General features: G+C 32.7%; 2 protein-coding genes across 3 annotated transcripts in view; one reads left to right on the forward strand and one right to left on the reverse strand.

Annotated features, from left to right (window-relative positions):
• The window catches only part of LOC143189433 (uncharacterized), a 204764-nt gene extending 196584 nt beyond the window's left edge, over positions 1–8180 (forward strand). For both annotated transcript variants that reach the window (XM_076393840.1, XM_076393839.1), the window contains exon 6: positions 4819–8180. In XM_076393840.1, coding sequence (XP_076249955.1) covers positions 4819–5011 — 193 coding nt within the window. In that variant the 3' untranslated portion in view covers positions 5012–8180. The remainder of the gene's footprint in view (positions 1–4818) is intronic.
• A 4755-nt stretch (positions 8181–12935) lies between these two features.
• Positions 12936–14338, reverse strand: LOC143205864 (uncharacterized). Its single transcript, XM_076418925.1, has 2 exons — positions 13795–14338; positions 12936–13705 (listed from the first exon to the last, which is right to left on the reverse strand). Exons 1-2 carry the CDS (start codon positions 14207–14209, stop codon positions 12936–12938), a joined length of 1185 nt encoding a protein of 394 aa, XP_076275040.1. The 5' UTR covers positions 14210–14338.
• Between the last annotated feature and the right edge of the window lie 4675 nt (positions 14339–19013).

The raw sequence follows: 19013 nt of genomic DNA on the forward strand, positions 1-19013 counted from the left end.
GTTGTTCACTTCTTTATCAAAGATATTTAGGAAGATTACTTTTCTTTATCAACAAATCATACAGCTGTAGCAAGTACAATCCTTTTCTAAATAGCTACCTTTTCAGCATTAATGGTACGCAATATTTTCCTGCACTTCCTCAAAGCCTATCAACTGGACAATTAATTGAAATTACTTAAATATATAATTCCCTATTACCTTGTCAAAATTCAACTGTCGAATCTTATTCTGGAATTCATATTGGCTACTTCTATTTGCCTCAATATTGAGTCTTATAACATTCGTAACAAAAAAAAACTTTTATAGACAAACTCTAATTATTTTTTTGCCTGTAACCCTTCTTGACTTATCGTACCCTACCTAAACCCTACCCGTACCCAAACGTAAGATAATCACCATATCGATAGTTTTATGGAAAATACCAACTCCTTCTTGACTTCTTGTTTTCTAAATTCTTTAAGGAATACTTTTTTTTACTGCAAAGCCTTGCAAATTCTTAAAATATAGATTAGACTGTTTAACATCTATATTATGGATCCGACAAAGATGCTGCCGAAATTCAATCGAATTCCTTCTTGTTATCGGCTTTAGTTGTCCAGTAAGCTCATGGTGAAATCTTTCTTTCCCTTGCTACCAAGTATGTCATATTACAAACTTGACATATTAATTTATTTTCACTGCAAAATTTTAGTCACTTAATTAATTTATCCTATTTCTAACAACTGAAACTAAACCTATCTTTGACCCTCCATATTTGTAATCCTGTTAAAACGCTGAGGTGTTAAACTAAAAAGACTTCTTTTCAAGTAAAAAGGAACATCACAATATGACTTTAAAAATGCCATATCAAACGCTTTAATAGTTAAACAAATAAATACCCAACGTTTAATCAAAGCAATACGGTACATCGCCATTTCTTTTGAGAAACGCTTGGCTTGCAATACCATGCAGTGTAGCCAAAGCAAGGGCAAGACTATATATTGTATTAAATACTAAAAATACTACTCTATTTTTTTTAAAACAAAATATAAAAGTTAATATCAGAAAGTCTTGTTGAATGTGATATTTTTCTAAAATAATACATACATAAAGCAAATAGCTTATCTGTAAATTTGGCAACCTCGGCTTATAACATTTCGGCTTGCGGTGAGTAAATTGCGCCGGCGAATATACGAATAGTTCCGAAAATAGCCGAATCTCCGGACCACGATGCTTTTTAATATATACTATAATCAATTACCGTACTAGAGTTGGAACTGGCAGCGGGTCGGCAAGGTCCAATGAGTAGAGCCCGAAATGATTGTTCTTTAACATGATTAACATTAACATAACATTCTTTGAGTTTCCAGTGTCAAAAATAAAACAAAATATTAGTAATATTATGTATTTAAATAGATTAGAGTATATTTAAAAAGATATACAACATTTTTATAAAAAATAATTTTAAATTATAAAAAGAAAGAGTTACTTTGAAAATTTTCTATATTTATTTCATTTTGAGCAGAACACATATTGTCGCTCATCCATTCCTTTTATGGCAATCGCCAATCAAAAACACGAGAACTTACAAGGGCCGTATTTTATAACAATAAACACATCGTAACCAAACTTATCGCCAAGGCAGACCTACTTCAAGCAGACATTGGATCGGGATTTTATTGCAGTCTCGAGAAGGCCGCGGGCGATATTTCCTGGCAAATATCGCCCAGAACAGCAAAATTTTCAGTTTTTAATGGGTAATAGGGAATTTAAGATGGTTAAAATCAAGTAGCCTGTTTACGACTGTGACATATTTGAAGATCAAACCAACTTTAAAAATTTATTGTTTTCTTGTTAATGTTGGTGCGAATCTAACATCTAATAAATATAAAATTATGGGCACATATTCATTATTATATATATATTTTAACGTATACATATTTTACACATAAAGTATATTTTTTCATTTAATATTGCTATCCAGTATAGCACAGTATTATTTCATTAATGATATAATTTCATTTTCAATCTAAAGTATGAATATCCAACATGAGCTTTCTAAACTATGTAATATTTATGACCAATTGCTAAGTTAGTTGTTTTGAATATTTTTCCAAAACAAGAAAATAAAAACCATTTGTTTTCAACTCATTTCTATATATATGGTATGCTGAAAATTTGAGAAATTTTTAAATTACATTTTAAGTTAACTCATTCATCAAAGAAGCAGTTCGGTTTCCCAAGGACGGTTTTACACTTCCAACCTTGTTAACCTCAAATTAGCCTACAAGAACTTCGTTTTCGAATTTCGAAAAGGATTCTGTTTTTCGAAAATTAACCTTGAAAAATTGATTTAATTGTTTTCGATGACTTTAGCTCATCTCCCAGGTGACATACAATTATTATCGTGAAAGAGATATGAAAGCTTAAAGAGGACACAGACATCTACGTCACATTTCAGAATCTTTAGCATTTGCTGTAAACTTTTGGTATATATAAGTCCTAGTTCAGTTACAAGCATTGTTTCAAATTTGAGGTTTCATCCACTAGCAGTTCCAATTCCTCATCTTCAAACATTCGAGGTTGCCCATGGCAACTACAAATTGACTTTGGTGCTTTAAAACCATTTTTCTTCATATTGAAATCAGGACATAATATTACATAATCAATCGCCATTATAAACTCTACTTTTGAGAGATTATCTATCTGAGGCCCCGTTATTTACAAAATTACAAAAAGACCGTTTCTATAAAAATTTCTGAGATATCTAGACGAAATACTAAATACAGTGACCAAATCACCTTGAAAATATTACATAGTCCATATATCCGGAATATTTATACCATTAAGAGAGTTTTGCAGGCTGGAACAAATGGTAGAGGTATATATTGTGGAAGCATGAGAATGCCTCGCAACCAACCTTTCTCAATTTTTATAGAATCACTAGAGATAGTGTGGTTTGAAGTACTGGAAGATATTTCTAATGATAAATTTTAGTCATTATCTTAATTGCCTTCTTGAATCCCATTAGTTGTTGACATTATAGAGCAAAATGAAAAGGAAGTGTTCATAATCATTTCCAATCCACCAAGCATTGAGCATTATCATTTTTAGAATCAGAGCGGGCTTTTTAACTATTTGCGAAGCTTCTCCAGACTTCAGTCACGAGCTTTTTCCCATATTATTACCATACGTGCTTATGTATAAAAGGTTTATTATCTTACATATAAAATTCTCATGTCACAATGTTCGTTCCCATACTCCTCCGAAGCGGCTTGACCGATTCTTATGAAATTTTTTGTGCACATTCAGTATGTCTGAGAATCGGCTACTATCTATTTTTCAAACCCCTAAGTGATGAGCGGTGTCCACCCCAATTTTTTTTGGATATTTTTTAAATTTTTTGGATAATTTTTTTTATTTTGTGACATTAAAAAGATACATACAGCCGGCTTGGTGGCGCAGTGGTAAAAGCGATGAGACGGTCCTCCTACTGTTGCGATAGCCGCGGATTCGAATCCCGGCATGCTCGTAAATTTATGTTTCTGATTGTTTAAAATTGTTGAATATTCCAGGCAAGAGTGTAAAATCCGACAAGGAAAATGATCCCATTCACGCCAGTACCCAGGCTGGGTAAGACTGGATGTCTTCTGGAATAATTTCTAAATTTGGTCACTCGCCAGTCGGTAGGCTTAATGCTGAGGACCGTGGTTCGGAGCCCACGTTAAACTTTAGGACCAGTCCAGATAAACCCATAGTTGGTAAATGGAGACTTTAAAATATATAAAAAAAATACATTAACCCTAAACTTTCACTTTTCTATCACCAACCCCTGCTTTTTAATAGTCATTTAAATAATTTTATCATTTTTTATCCCGCTCGATGACATCAATTATTATCACTTGGTAAGTTATTTTGTAAATTTGCAATGACTATTAATAAATCCCAAAGCCAAACAATGTCTGTTTGTGGTTAGATTTGAGCACACCATGTTTTTCACACGGACAATTTGTACGTTGGATGCTTTCGAGTGTGTAAACCATCAAGTTTTGTTTGTATTAGCTAAAGACGGGCTAACCAAAAATTTTGTTCACGCTGTAATATTAAGAGATTAATATTATGTAATGAATTAATGATATAAATAATTGTGTATTACTTAAAATAAATTATAATAAATTTAAAAAAAAATGTTTGGTGTTTTTGTTATTTTTATATTCCCTCATCGTACCCAGCACCCCGTACCTTTTTCGCTCATATACCATATCCTTACACACTTCCAATAAGTTAGCTTTTTTTCTACACTAGAAATTCTCTAGAAATTATTTACATGACAAAACAACGTTCAGGGTCAGCTAGTGATCTATAAAAAAATAGTTTGGTTTCGTTTCCTTTCAAGAGTGATTCACAAAAGGATCCTAGATTGCAATGAATCACTATTAATTCATGTGAAACCCAAAAATTTAACTTCTTTTTGGTTTAAATTTTCCCTAAGGCGAGGTTTATCCTTAACATCGAAACTTCCGCAAGGAAAATGATCAAATCTTCATCTACTCTTCTTATCTACAATATCCTATGGACTGTTACATTTAAAATGCGCTATACTCTGACTTCATTGAATAAGTATTGCAAGAGATATGCGAAATTATTTTTCCCAGTCTAATCCATATCCAACTTCAACTGTGTCTAAATTTGAGTCCCCGTTTTGTTACACTTTTGTTATAACATACACTTAAAATAAATTATTAATAAAACTGATTTAAGTAGAATATGTAAACCTTTTGATAATTTAAGATTCTTACTACAGTACATACAATTTAATAGATACATTTTCTTTTTCAGATTCCGAGCATGTTTAAAGGTAGTCGGAACCAGTGATGCAAACTTAGTAGGCAAGTTATTTTTTAATGTAGTTCAAACCAAATGCTTCGTACTGAAGCCGAAAAGAAAATGCGTCAGGACTTCATGGTGGGGAGACTGCGAGAAACACAAAATGATCAAGCAAGCCATTCTAAAGGACAACAGGCCCTATTAACTTATTGGACGTCTAGGAAATAGTCTTTAACTTTAACGGGATCTAACATTATAATTCAATTTTGTAAAGTTACATTACTTAATTTTAATTATTTATTTCTCTTATATTTTAATATTTGTTTATATGTAAAAAATTAAAGTTGTTCATAGGGTTACAACTAGATTTCAGCAATAATATGAAGTGCGTATAATTATCTGCACTTTAACTTACCAAGAGTGTCAGAATAACATAATAAGAGTGATAATATTTAATTGTGCATATATATAGTTAATCATTACAGATTTATTATTGATTAACACATAATTTATAATGTGATTAACTAATTCAACATTTAACAATTCAGCAAAAAAAAAGTCTATTTAAAGTTATTTTTTACATACGTCATCTAAATTGGCCATCAACTCTGAGTTTTAGCTCAGTTTGGCTTTGACATACTACAAAATTCAAGTTTAATTAAAATAATGAAACAAAAATGTTATCAAACATATAGAGATTATTTTAACATTACAGTACATCTAATGTATGAATTGTCGAAGGGCTTAAAACTATAATTAAGAACACAGGTACAATAGTTTGTAGGTTAGAGTTGTTTTATTATATTTCCATTTAACACTTTTCCACGCCACTCATGAGGTAGAGTTCCAGGCGCGTTTTTTTATGTAGTGGTATCCCTCTGGAGGCCTATTTCACCTAATTAAGAACCTATATCACTGTATTTTTTATTTCTTCTGCTACTACCTATGTACACCATTGTTTGTAGAATTAATCACTGAGTTCTGCCTAATGCATTTACCATATCTAAAAAGCAGTTAGTGCTATTCATCTTCTCCTCATACATTCTAACCTAATGCTCATGTTTAATTCTGGATATTTCACCCCCTATAATGTCATTTTTTACAGTTATACTCTATTAATTATGTGCATACCTTTAGTTATTTCCATTCTCATCACTCTGTCTCAGGAATTTCCAGCATTTCACAGCATTATCACATATCCTGAAAGTTTCCTTTAGCACTGTAACTTTCTGAGCCACTGCGCAAGTCACTAAAACTGTTAATTTACAATCGGTCTAAAATATGTTCACGACTCTACTTGCAAATTTCAAAAAACACAATGAAACATTTCATTTATATTTGCCTAGTATCAATTTCATATAATTTAGTTTTTACCATAGTCTCTTCAAAACTTAATTCATGTTTTGAAAGTCATTCCTTCATTATAGCCTTTGTTGATGCTGTTGTTGGGATTTTTTTCACCAGTGTGCTATGATATGGTGCATTGCCCATAAGAATAATAACGGACGGTTACTCCAGTTTCTTTAACAATTGATTTTCAAAACACGAACATGTTATGGTTCATTTCTCCATGGTAGTCGCCCTTGGATTTGGAGGAAAGCACTAATTCTGCACCAGGAATAAACCATTCTTATTCCCTGCACGAATAACAATATATCTACAATTAATTATTAATAAAATATTATTACCAACAAAACCTAATCAAATGCTATTGTCACTTTTATCTTTTTCCACCAATTTTTATTGTCGTTACACTTTTTTTTGTTACTGCCTTGCCAAGACTGCTCCAATGAATAATTTTGAAATATTCTAGTTTCATCAATATACACAAAGTCAAATAACTTATCTTCCTTGATTTTATTGTACGCCTTTGAGGGTTATCTTTACATCATTTATATCCTTATGTCTATATCGATAAAATAGTTTGCCGAAATCTCGAATAGAGCCAATATCAATATGGTCAAGCTTCGTCACCAACTTCGTAGACGGGTTTTCTTGGTTGAATCTAACATATTGTTCTTTATTTTGTAAGCGATGTTAGTTACAGTACCCACACTAATATTCAGCGCAGCAGCAACACGCTAAAAATATTTTCAATAAAATTGCAGCAACTTATAACATAATATTTAATATCATCAATATTTACCACTCTAACGGAAATTAACGGCAAAAGGGCGCCTCCATTATCTCGTTCCTTTTCGATACAACTAACGTATTCGAAAGACGAAGTCAGTTTGTGACAATATCGATTGTTTTCGCCATTTTTAAACAAAGTAACATGATATATTAGGCAGTGATTTAAAATATGTCAAAATAACCAAAGCGCTAAAATAACGTTTGACGGTTTATAACCTGTAGTAATTCTAACTAATATTTTGAATAATTTTGCATGCGTTTGACAACTGGACGACTTTGACGCGCTAGTTCGGTTTCACGTTCGAAGTCATCAGACAGCATTATGTCTGTTTCTAACTAGAATAAAATGAGAAGGAAAATATTATCTGCTTCTAAAACGAATTTACCAATTGCGGTATTCAATACATTAAATATCTTGATATCTTAACGTATGTACAAAAATCTTTGAATAGACTATAACTAATAAACCATTTAAAGGAAAGCAAGCGACGATATTTTATTTATAAGTGTTCTGTGTTTGTATTTAAACTGTTTCAATTACAATCTAATTATTTGGGTTTAATAGAAATATGAGTTCACATATGTAATACTCGATACATTAAAAATAAAGAACTTACATAACTATATAAGCTTAAAATTGATTTTTTTAAATACCTTTAATATTGGGAGTACTAATTAATTCGGTCGTGAAATAACACATAATTTATTATTCAAAATATAATTTGTCACTATTTTTCGCATCATTCTTGCTGAATTATTTCCAATCTTTTTCATATGTTCCTGAAGTTAGTTGATGGCATCTTGTTTTATGAGAGGCGAAAACTTATTTGTACACCCAATAGTTCAATTATTCCTTGCAAAGTTACTCTAAAACCCCTTTCAATTTAAATTGTCGTTGAAATAAATCAAAAGTAAGTCAAAAGTAGCATTTTATAAATTTCTACATGTATATTATTGGTTCCTTAGTTATGAGAAATCATCATCAGAAAAGTCATCTTAAAAAGAAATTCAACAAATAACATTAATAATGGGACAATTATTAATTAACGATAATAGCAACCGTTACATAGAATAAGGATTATATCACTCTATGTATAGTATAATATTAGAGTCAGTAATAAAGTTAAGTGAACATTTGTGTATATGTTAGCTGAAGTTCGTTTAGTGCCAAATTAACCGATAATCTTGTAAAAACATTGTAAATTTATTTATATTTAATGTAATAAAAATATATTGTACATGTGTTTTTATATATCTTCCTACTTCATTCCTTCAACATTCAACATAAATACTTCAACCTCAACATAAATCCACTTTCAATGTAATATGGTGGGTAATTATGTAGCCTTTAATAATACATTAATTAATATCAGTATCATCAATTGAATATACATTATAGCAAATATTACAACATTAAATATTTTGCTGTATTACTCTTTTTTGTTATATTTTAGAACCAGATTTCGATCAACTAGGGTTGATCTTTATTAATCATGTAACCTCTCTAGGTGCTTGCAGGTTTTATGACTATTTTTTCACTACAAAAAAATCATTTATTGAGAAAAATTGATACAACATATTCTAAAACAAAACATATTTTTCATCATTACCCACAACTTTTTTCAGATTTCTGGCAACATGTCCAAGGAACCATGTCGGCTTGGGAACGATCCTATACGCTAGATTTTCGCACTTCTTCAGAACATTGAAACCGGTTAGCCAAAGCACGCTGCATCGATCTGAACAAATTATAATCTGAAGTCTATATGCAAGATGAATGTGCTGGATGCTGCAGAGTTTCTTATTTGAGATACAACAGTGTATTCTTAACAACTTCTGAAACATCTATCCAAGAATTTTCGTGCAAGAGAGTGACCTCGCGTCATCTATTTGCTATTTTAGTCTTTTTTTCGAATAGTTTGGAGCAGCAGTAGCAGTTTCAGTCAGTTTTAGCAGCTCCTGTTACACCACATTTTGCTGATCCCATCATAGGGATCAAGATTTTATAGCCATAAGTAATCCGCCTCGTGTCGTGTCAATGTAGATGGATTCTCTGGACCGACCAATGACTTTATGCGCTTTAAATTGTCCTAGTAAATCCCCTCTCCTTCGCCAGAGACAATACGCCACAGAAAAATCTTTCTTCTTGTTTATAAATCTAAATATTTCTTCTAAATATATCTGCTGATCTTCGGCAGCAGATTTCATGACATCGAACAACAAAAGTAATGAATATCGAAAATGTCATTTTAGGCAAATGAAAAAAAAAACTAAATGAAAACTGTTATAGAAAAATTTCGAAACCATTGAATTTAATAGTTAGATTAAGATACTTAACAAACACAGTCTTTTCAGTAAATATCAACTAGGCTTCGTCAAGGGTTTCTCCACTTTGGATCACTTAGTGGTATTTGAAAGCGATATAGTTGAAGGATTCAATAACAGGCAGCATACCACGGCAGTCTTTTTAGACATAGAAAAAGCATTTGACTCCATCAAGATATCCAAAATTCTAAGCAAATTACAATAATGGAAAAGAGGTGGTAATGCATATCAATTTGTTTCATCCTTCCTAAGGGATCGAACTTTCAGGGTTAGAGTCAATGGCAAGATATCGTTATCCTTTCCACAAATAAATGGTTTACCTCAAGGCTCCAGCATAAGTGAACCCTATTTTTAATTGCGTTTGACTTTCCTCTATTTTTAATTGCGTACCTGGGCAAATTAAAGCACGATTTTTCGCTGATGACATTGTCATTTATCATACTCACCAGGATCACAAAAGAAGTCAAGAAATTCTGCAAAAATGCCTCGATACTCTCCCTTCTTGGGCAAAAACAAATGGCCTTTGACTCTCACCTAATAAATCGAATTTCGTGTACTACTACTTGCACACGGAATTGTCCCCGAATGATAGCTCTGTCTATTGATGGTAATGACATAAACAAGAAACCTAAGCTTAATGTCTTGGGAAATATATTCGACCCACGTCTCAGCTGGCTTCCATACACCAAACATACAAAAAACAGATGTCTGACTGATATTAGCTTAATTCGATCCCTCGATATATATATATATATATATATATATATATATATATATATATATATATATATATATATATATATACATATATATATATATATATATATATATATATATACATATATATATATATATATATATATATATATATATATATATATATATATATATACTAGCTGACCCGACAGACTTCGTCCTGTCAAAAAGATTTGTAATGTGGCAGTTTTTGTGCCTACGTATTTTAAAAAATTCTCCTGAACAGAACCATCGCCCTGGTGATAGGGCATTGTGAATAAAAAATAATTAAATAAAACATATATAAGGATTTAAAAGTTGTTAATCATGTGAATCATAATTATTATTATTATTATCATTGTAGTGCTTTGTGGTATACGATGTTTTTTGTTTGATTACCTGGCGCATAGATAAACAAATCTGATGGTTTTCCAACACGGGAACAGGCAACATACAATTGACCATGTGAGAAACATGGGTTTTCTAGATTAATACCACAAACACTTAATGATTGCCCCTGGGACTTGTTTATAGTCATAGCAAAAGCAAGCCGCACTGTAAACTGTAGTCGTTTAAACTCAAATGGCACATCAGTCGGAATCATTGGGATGCGCGGTATGAGAATATCTTCTCCTTTATACTTTCCTTTGAGTATAGTTGCTTCTATCACATTGTTTAGTAATTTTTTTATCGCTAACCGTGTACCGTTGCAAAGACGCGGTTGGTTGATATTTCGCAACATTATAACCACCGATCCAACCTTTAATTGAAGATTGTGAGGTGGCAATCCTGGCAAATCCAGCGAGTTTAAAAATTCCGGTGGATAGTTGACTACATCATCTTGATTAGTAGCCGAATCAACTGATTTATATATCCTCAATTCGCCTGTAATTTGTTCTTGAATTTCGAAATTTAATTCATTTACATCTATGTTTTTTGCAGCCAGTATAGCTCGTTCGCTCAACCAATCATGGTTTCTGTAATTTTGAGAAACATCTGGAAACACCTTCTGAATAAGTTCATCTTTTGATCGAGTTAACTGACAAAAACTTTGAGGAAATTTAATGCAGCCAGTCAACATGTCTATAGGAAATTTGCCATTACCAATGTCAATGAGTTGTTTAGAGAATATGTTTCCAGATTGGTCATTTTGCAACTCGACACGCATATTCTTGCTTAAATGAAGTACTTTGACATGTTTCCACAAATTGGAGGACTTTAGACATGCATTGAGTTCATCAGCTGGCGTTGATCGTGGAATCACTGGCAATGTTTGACGAAAATCTCCTGCTAATAAAATCATTGCACCACCAAATCGGTTATTATTGCTACGTAGATCTTTTAAGGTTCTGTCTAAAGCCTCCAAAGATTTTTTATGTGCCATCGTGCATTCATCCCAAACAATCAATTTACATTGCTGCAAAACCTTTGCCATTGCAGAGTTCTTCGAAACGTTGCAGGTTGGAGTTTCATTGCTTTGCATATTTAATGGCAATTTTAGTGCTGAATGGGCTGTTCGACCACCTTCAAGCAAAGTTGCTGCGATTCCCGACGAAGCGAGTGCAAGTGCAATTATATTTTGTGAGCGAATTGTTGCTAATATTAATGAAATCAAAAAAGTTTTTCCTGTACCACCAGGTGCATCTAAGAAGTAAATCCCTCCAGTTTGATCATTTGTTACTTTCATAAGAGTTTCAAATACATACTTCTGTTGTTCATTTAACAGTGGAAGATTTGTTTGAATTAATTCTTTCAAAGCGTTGAGATCATACAGTCTTTCTCGATGCAACTCTTGGTTAAAAGCGTCATGCATTGGACGATTGGGCGCGGTCAGGCCTAATTGAATTAATAGTTTGTTTGACATTATCAAGCACATGTCCTCAATTGAAATCAATGCTTCATTGTAAATTTCTTCACTGATTTGTATATTTGGATTTCCCATTATATTCCGTATTTGATACAAAATATCATCACACATATAATCTTTGTACTTGATCCACAAATCAATTGGGTTTGATGGGAAGCATGTAGATATGATTATAGAAAACAATGTTCGTATTTGATGAGCGTGTGATGATATTACAGCATCATTGAGAGTTTGGTCCCAATGAGCGTCATTTTCAAGCAATTGCAAACGTTGACCGGCTTCTCTGTAGGATCCACACAATTCACCATCAACAGTTCGTAACTGTTGGAATGATGTTGGGCCACGTACATTGACTAATAGCAGTCGTAAATAAAATCATTCATCATTGCTTGGATGTACTGAATAAATCCGGCCAATCGCATCGGTGGAATATACATCTGTATATCCTGGAACTGGTTTTCCTTGTTTCGTCGTATAAATCTCCTTGAGGATTGATTCCAGGTATAATATTTTGGTATTTCAGAATATAGCAATGTTTGTGCGAAATCATCGTTTTGGCATGTCTCAAAAAAACTGGTTAATGTAGTAGATGGTGGCTGAGCAGCTCTTTGTACTGCGTTCTGTGCTGTAAAATACACTCTTTGTCCATTTTCTAAATGCACAGCTAAGTGAACAACAGAAGGGTGTCTCTCATGAATAGGAAAAGAAAATATTCGCCAAACTGCTTCATTACTACTGACATAGCGGCCCATTTGGTATTGGGTAACTTCATCATTAGAATTCTCTGCAGCAATTCCAATCACAGCCATATCACTCCCTTTGGTTATATATTTGCAAATGTATTTAATCGATTTCACTGAATGGCAAGATTCAACGTTGATGTGTGCTTTGAATGTCTTTGATAAAATGGAATACGGAACAATCCAACGTGAATATGGAACAATCCAACGATTATCTATTTCAATATCTTGTTGATTTAATTTGACAATTGTTGATTTTCCATTGTCTGCTGTCGATCTGCGACGATACAATGGATAACCGTCATTACCAGTAATTGTTTCCGATATTATGTCCGTGGATATCGTTTTGAACATTTACCATCCATCATACACGGTGAATTTTGATTAAGAGTTCCACAGGGACCGTGTATCATGTTTTTGATAACTACCTCATGCAATCCAGGATCTACTTGTACATTAGGGATTTCAGCTGATATCACTGCATCAACTTCATTTGGCCTTATCTTTTCAACCAACCAAATCAAAATGTGTGCATGTGGCAATCCTCGTTTCTGCCACTCCACAGAATATATCCAGCAGCGTGTCTCACCAAACACATTATGTTTTACGATGAAATTCATTAAAGATTTCAACTTTTGTCTAAAGACTCTGGCTGTAATATCATGACGATCAATGGGTGATTGCCCAGGGAATAACTCCTGCTTAATTTCTATCCATTGCGGATTGCATGTAAATGTGATGAACAAATCTGCTGTACCATAATGACGAACATACGACATGGCATCTTGAGCATATTCGTGCATATGCCGAGGGCTTCCGATGTATGTTGCTGGAAGAATAGTCATCCGACCGACATTCTGTGCATTTCCATCAGTATTAATCGCATCTCGAAGGTGAATATACTCTTCAGATCGGAGTTTGGTTTGATTCAACCTGATGAATGTTAATCTCTCCGTTTCAATTTTAACATACATGTCAACAACATATTTGTGATATAATCGCCGACATTTCAATATGTGATTATCTTCATTTTCCCGAATCATTAGGCGGTATGAATAATAGTTCATTGAACTGACTTTTTTGTTGGTTTCAGAACCTGTAAACAGATTTTGTTTTAATAACATTCAAATACATAATATAGTGACTGAGATATTATCGCCATAGCTAAACTAATATTTTAGTTACCTGTAATGGGATTTATCATTTTTATTGATAAATCGTAGCCATCTTCACCTTGCCAAAATATAATGGGATATTGCAGTGCATCATATGAGCGGTGTGTTTCCTTTATACGTTGTAATTGATCATTCCGACGATGTAAAACAATATCACGGGATTCCAAATTTTCTCCAACTACAACGATAGCAACTTCATCAATAGTTGGTGCATTAAAACGTCTTGTATGTTGACCTGCAGGTGTTTTATCAGCTCTGATTACAATTTTGTGATTATCGGATGGCATCAGATCCAGGGCAGTTTTAAACAATATAATCAATTGATTGTGTTGATGAAATAAAGTTTGTAATTGTTCTACAATAGACCTCTTTACTAAATTGTTATGTGCACAACGCAGATCAATTTCTTGTGGTGAATTGCCCATAAAATAAATTTGCAGGAATTTGTTGTCGCTATCTGACACTGGTAACAGTGAACCTGCTTTGTGATATATTTGCCCTTGTATCTGTAAATAAAAAAAATATTATGGTGTGGTATAAATTAATGGATTGTCAGTGATCAAACTTAAATAATATTTGATCTTAAAAAGTATATATTTAGTTTTAACTAATATCTATCAAATATAAAATATAATAAAAGTGTCACTGAAACTGAATCACCATATAATATGATGACTAAGTGATATATTTCGTAATGATTAAGAAATTGAAGATTAGTAACACATCTTAACTTTGGTGACAGAAAATTTTGTTCGCTAAAATAATTATGAGTAACTGCTATAATACATACCTTGAAAGTTGGCATAAAATTTTCCCGAACTGCATTTGTTGCCCCAAATGAAGTCATTTGAAAGCAATTGTTATATTGTTGGATATGTGTCAAAAAGTGTATAGAATCTGTTCCTATTCCTGAAACCAATGAGTACAATGGTTCTGGTGGTGGATCCAATGGTATCAATTTCACTTTACCATTTGCGCAACACAATCCACTGGCTTCGTTTTTGTATTTTAATGCCTTACAGTGTGAGCAAACCAAGTTCATAGAACCAATAACAACACATTGGTAGTTACTGTAGTCAATTGACACATCGTAACTGAAAGCAGCTCGATTCAAACTTGCGCGATTATTAGTTGAATGTCGCGCTCGCGCTTCACGCGTTTGTGATATCCGAATTCTTTCACGTTCATTTCCGTCGTCACGTTCTTGTGCAGTACGATTAGATCGGTAATTAGCTTGGTTTATAGCATTTCTGGTTCTTCTACCTAAATTGCTTCGTCTTATAGGAGGCTTATCAAATATAAATTATTTTTTCACTAATCACGAACTAAACAAACACTAACTAACTAAACACTCTGCACAAAACACTATATACGAATTTGTTTCGTGTATCAGTTGACAATTCATCTGTCATCTGTCAAAAGTCATCTGTAACAGACAACTTTTTTTTTTAAATTTGATATGACTTGAACTCAAATCCTTTTAAGCCGTACGAATTGTTTTATTTATTTAAAATTTGGATATTAAAAATAATAAAACACTGTTGGTAACGCGATTTTTGTTTGACTGATGTAATGACGTGGAAACTGATGCATTTTATCTCGCGTGCCGAAACTAATACAAAAGAAACGCGAGTTTCGGAACGCGACATTAAACTCCTCCAACTATGTATTCTGTGCTCCAACGCACACACGCACATTGTTTTGATAGATATGATCTTTGACGTTAGGAACACACCTACATTGCTTAGACAACAGTGAGTGCTTGTAATTTAATATGAACTTTATACCATAGCAATAAAGCTCAAATTGACTACGTTTTAGTTACAAATCATTTGTATGGGAAAAAGAAAAGGGCTATTTTTAGGTTTTTTTCAGCAATAATTCTAATTTTTCTCGCCGTAAAAACCATCCTTGAACTTCAACGAACATTTTAAAAAAAGATTTGGCCAAATTGGTCCAGGCGTTGTTGTGTTATGCGCTTACCAACACATTTTGCGATTCATTTTTATATATAAGATATATATACTAACACAGTATTAAGGATTGCTCTAGGAGCATACCATACAAGTCCAATTGACAGTTTAATCTGTGAGATTTCTTCCCTAGACTCTCGACGAACTTTTGCTACTAAGGTACGCAGGCTCATTAAAACTCAAGCCGGGGCTATCTCAATATGGCCATTATTTCCCATCAACCGCAGTATTAAAATAAAAGGGCCAACATACAAAGGCTGGTAGCTTCTAGAAAATCTGCAATCGCTTGTTATTGGAAATACCTACCATCTGCAAATTCATGAATAAAATACTTCCTTGGCAGAACATACTTATTGTCATTGGTCTTTCAATGAAATTTCTCCCTAAGGATGCTCTTAACTCTTATAGTGCACGCTCCCTTTTCAAACAACTGATCTATGAAAAATACCTTAAATATCGACTGACGGATCTAAAAACGATAAATAGACAGGAGCTGCAAATACATCAACATTGAAGGAAGAACATTATATATTGCCCTCTTTGAAGAGTGTTTTTACTGCTGAATTGCTGGCCATATATAAGGCTCTTAAAAGCGTTCAAGACAGTCCAGATATCATCTCGGTGGTAATCATCACTGACTCTATGAGCTCTCTTAAGAGCTTAAAATCGGCACAGGCTCATCATCCACTGACAATGCACATTCGAGAACACTGCCGCTCGTAACAGCGGCAAGAATATTACTTACATATGGGTACCATTCCACATGGGAATCAAAGGTAACGAAAGATCTGATCATCTTGCTGGGAAATATGAAGGATCACTTTTGGAAAACCATCTGTACTGGAGAAGGGATCTGAATACATATCATATCGCACTTTATAAAAACTTTATCAACTAAAAAGGGACTTAATGATAAATAACAAATTGTGCAAGGTAAAAGAGGAGTTTTATCAAGGTCTCAACTTTTGTAACTTTAGCAGGCGTAAATTGACGCCACTTAACGCCTCCCAATGTTTGATATTTTTTCCGCCCTTCTTTTTTTACCGACGCCTGCACTATTAGCAGATCTGTAGAACGAAAAAGTGTATTCGGCGTTACACCAAATTTCTTTGTAATAAATTGGGTAAATAAAATAGATAAATGGTAATTTTAAAGTATATATTAATCATAGTCTTACAATCTTATAAGCAACTGCAATACTTCATCAACTATAATATATGTCTAGACATGCTTTGACCTATTAAATTCTCCTATGAATTCTTAAATTATTTCTCTGCATAATTTATTTTAATTTACTTGATTTTAGTAATAAGATTTTAACTCATAAATGATCTATGTAATTACTAAGTTAGAAGTAATTATTATTGAATTTTTAAGAAGAACTAAAAATGATTTTGAATGGAAAAAGGCTATGGAGTAAATATTTACATTATAATTTAATATAGATAAATCTGTCATAAACGTACTATGTCAGAACGTAATCAAGACTTTTGGGATGTTATTCGTAAATTCCCCCATATTAATGTCAACTTTCGACATAGACAACTTATAGCAACATAGGCAGGAGAAGAATTTCCTGCAAAAACTTTAAAAACATAGAAAGATATAACCTGGATAACAGACTCGGAAAATAAGGGCTGCCTAAAGGACTGCGTAAAGAAAACAAAAAGTAGAGAAATTAGAAGAAGAATTTGAGCAAATTATATTAGATGCACTAGCGCTAACCGATACCAAAGAGGCAGTATGTAGTATTAATAAAATTAATAACAGGCGTACTTTCATTTATAGTGGATTAGATTTAAAAAATATAGACTACATTAATAAAGATAAAGCTAGAAGAAAAAATATAACAGAGGATGTTAAACACACAACACTGACACAAAATATATAACAGCTGTATATGCTCCAGGCTAGAATGAAGAGCTATTAACAGAGAAAATTGTCGGGAGTACTTGATATGGATAAGTGATGTAGTTAAAGAAAAACTAGACTTTCGGAGAGGATATTTTAACAGTAGAGTGGAAAGAGCGCTGGTACTTACAACACGATTACGGAAAATAGAAAAATTAAAGTAGTTAAGAGGGACAATACAACATAAAGACGATTAAGTAGATGTAGATTGTAGATTTGTAGATTAACTACAAAATTAAGACGTGAAGGAGAAATTTGAAATAATTATTACTCAGTAGCAACGACAATAAGAGGAGTTAATGAATATCGACAACATAAAAATTAACCAAAAAGATACAGAGTTAAAATCCACAACACAAGTAACAAAACGAACACAGAAATTTGACAGATGATAAACGGACAACATCAAATGGACAAACAACTGAAGAACTTTCAAATCACCTCAAGTAATATTAGTGATTATTTAGTACTTGTAGAAAATCAGGCAACAGCCAAACAGTCATACAGTGGTAGGATTACGCTAGCTGCAATTTATTAATCTTTAAAATACAAATAACGAATACTGTTTGAACGTTTTAAATACCTTTATAATTAATTAATAAATAAAGAATTAATAACAGTGGATGGCAACTTCAATGTTAAAAATTCAAGATGGTCTAGAATCTAGAATGAAAACAAAAACAACTAAAACTGTACTACTAAAACAGTACAAGACTACTGCTAAGCTAGAATGTAGTGTTATCAGTTAGTAACATATGGTAAGGAAATAAACTATTCTAGAAAGCGACTACCAAAATATATCTAAGAGACCTAGGCGAAAACTAGGCTTGTAACAATTCACAAATAGCTAAAACATTGACAGGTCATTTGCAACAAAGCTTCAAACTAAATGAAATTGAAATTTAATATAATTTATCGCCCAATAAGTGCGAAATTTCGACCATTATATAATCACGCCGAAAGAAGCCACCAAACTTGACCAAAACTGACATGACACAGCTCAAAGAAAACACGACGCTATGATTTAATAAACGAACAAGTGTTGTAAATTCTACCCATAAAGGGAATTATAAAACTTATTAACTTGATGAACCCAATATTTTGCTTAAAACATGTCCCAAATATTTGGAGGATGACTAGGAAAACGCTAAATGATCTAAAATATTATAGGCCTATTGCACTGTTGACGTTAATAATTTATATTAAGGTATTTCGAAAACCCCTATTGAAAATAATTAAAAAAATTATAAAAAGAAAAAATATAACATCTGTCCATCAGTTCGGTTATATAAAAAAAACATTCAACAATTAATCAGGTGAGTAGAATAACAAAAGTCGAAGAAGT

The sequence above is a fragment of the Rhynchophorus ferrugineus genome, unplaced genomic scaffold (assembly GCF_030347505.1).
Source record: "Rhynchophorus ferrugineus isolate W39M unplaced genomic scaffold, kcgeb_rfMv2 rfM1, whole genome shotgun sequence".
In the NCBI taxonomy this organism is placed as follows: Eukaryota; Metazoa; Arthropoda; class Insecta; order Coleoptera; family Curculionidae; genus Rhynchophorus; species Rhynchophorus ferrugineus.